The following is a 2,313-nucleotide window of genomic DNA, read 5'->3' as shown; positions in this document are numbered from 1 at the left end:
AAACCAGGAGCGCTAGTGGATTAGTGTGGCGAGTAAAAAAAAGAATATAAACGCGGACATCACTTAAAATGGTGCATGTTTATGGCTGCAGAGGACCGACTTGAAATAGAACAAGTTTGTCATGATACACCTAAAGTTACCTATTGGTGTACGGGATAGACACGAAGACCTACAAGGGATGTGTAGTTAACATAAGGGTTGCCGCCTGTGAAAAACTAACGGACCGTACTTAAAAAGCAACACCAGCGAAAAAAGCACGTCATGACCACAAATTACTCAGTGTTAAACGCAATCGGCTCAACTAGAAGCAAGATCATCGAATCCTTAAGCAGAAAAACAATCGTGTCCGTGGGAAGGGGCAACGCTATCCTGTTGTTCAAAGTCATAGCTATGCTACCAGATTGGAAACTGATAGCCTGAGGTGAAAACATATAAAATTTAACACTTTTATATGTAGAGAGAGAAAGAAGTATTTTCGTATGCTGTAGAAAAAAGTGCTGTTGTGGTTGTTGCACGGCTGAGAAATTTAAAGATTGATAAGGGGGATGTAAAATGGGTTCGAATATTGCAAAAGAGTGTACAATTGGAAGTTAAACTCTAAGGCCAATACGTTTCAAGCAAAAAGCATGGAAATACATAATAATCACAATGTAGTGCCCAGGTGTGCGACCTGTACAGCAAGCAGAAAGCAATTTATTTTTCCAAACCAACACATTGCCCATAATGACCTCCAGCAAAGCCAAACTAGAAACAGGCTATGACGACGGTGCTGTTAGCAGTAGAAGCAGTTGTGTTAGTGACAGCAATGTTTGGGGGTGCAGAAGAGACATCCATAGAAGCAGTGAGTTCCCCCTGTCATGAAGTAATGTACCTTGAGAAACTCATCTCGCACTTTGAATGGAAGATCTCACAAGCGCGGCAGCGGGCATCAGAACTAAGCGATGACTATTCCCTACTGACCCTCGCGGCAGTGTGTACAGAAGACACTCAGAAGGCAGCGGTGTACATTGCACTTTCTGGCGAAACAAAAGAGGCCGAATTGCAGCAAGAGGCAGCAATAGCAGCCGGAGAAGCCCCAATAACAGAGCTGGTGAAGACGCTGAAAGCAAGGGTGTCACAAACGAAAGCGCTAATCCATGCAGAACGCGACGCGCTGGATACGCAGGTCGCAACAGCAGCAACGACGACGCAGACGTTTTTGTCCGCCGGCACAGACGAGCACTGCACTATACCGACATCCCGAGGGCCGTCCACGACCGACAGCTGCACCGAAGCAGCAGGCAGCGGCACACACATAGACAAAGCGGTTGTAGAACTCCAAGAAATTGAAAACATCAAGCTACTCAAAGATGAGCGCTTCTTAACTCCAGAGTACGAACTAATTGTAGCAGCTCAAGGTAACGCAGGCACCGGCGGGCCGCACCGCTCGTACAAAAAAGGCGCCTGCACAACCAGCGGCGACAGCGGCGCGAGCCTGAGGAGCCTAACAGTTGCACTCGGCGTTAAATCAATTACGAGGAAAAAGGGAGAGGACGAGGACCCAGCAAAGCAATCACTATTCAAAGGACAGGGAGCAGGATCGGGGTGCGTAGACGCCGACACAGACAGCAAATCTCACTTAACGACACAAAAGAAAGTCGCAAATGCCATCTGCAGGCACCGTGGCGCAGACATAAAGTTATACGAGCGGCCGTTGCTGAAAAGCAAGACGACACTAGCCAACGAAGGTAACCTGAGGGCACTCGCACAGCTTTTGGCAACAGGAAAAGTCAACACAAAAGAAGAAGCCACCAGCCAAACCGAAGCAGTTAAGGCTCTACTTCCGGCAGGAGAGTCAACTCTAACCGCAGACCTGGTAGATCCCTTGGCAACTGAGGAAATCACTTACGACAAAGATAACAACCCTGTAAAAACAACGATCAAAGACACAAACAAGCCTGGAAAATTCGCTGTCACACTCGCTTTTTCCTACAGCAGACGACACCGGAAAAAATCAGCGATAACAGCCCAAAAGGAAGTTTCAGATACTAAAAAAGAAAAATGCAAGGAAGACACAGAAAAAAGCAAATACATTGCAGACACATACTGCGAACACAAAGAAGGAAAGTGCAAACTTAAAGGACTGAAAATAGAGAATGATGGGAAAACTACAAACACCACAGGAAACAATTCTTTTGTCATTAGCAAAGTCCCTACTTTCCTTGCATTTTTGCTTCTATAATTAAGTTTCGAAAAAGATTTTTTCTCAAATTTATAAATTTGCTATTTTGATAGAGAATTTGGTAAATTTAATATCATTTGATATATTTTAAA

The 2,313-nt window shown here is 45.0% G+C and overlaps 1 protein-coding gene across 1 annotated transcript; it reads left to right on the top strand.

The window, feature by feature from the left end:
• Positions 1-757: 757 nt before the first annotated feature.
• Positions 758-2,221, top strand: TEOVI_000283700 (variant surface glycoprotein (VSG), putative; the record flags this gene model as incomplete). The annotated part of the gene is made up of 1 exon (XM_067225844.1): positions 758-2,221. One exon carries the CDS (start codon positions 758-760, stop codon positions 2,219-2,221), a length of 1,464 nt encoding a protein of 487 aa, XP_067081945.1.
• Between the last annotated feature and the right edge of the window lie 92 nt (positions 2,222-2,313).

The sequence above is a fragment of the Trypanosoma equiperdum genome (genome assembly GCF_001457755.1).
Source record: "Trypanosoma equiperdum strain OVI genome assembly, contig: ctg_623, whole genome shotgun sequence".
Classification (NCBI taxonomy): Eukaryota; Euglenozoa; class Kinetoplastea; order Trypanosomatida; family Trypanosomatidae; genus Trypanosoma; species Trypanosoma equiperdum.
The sequence above is the reverse complement of the archived record's forward strand: the minus strand, read 5'-3'. Positions and strand labels throughout refer to the sequence as shown.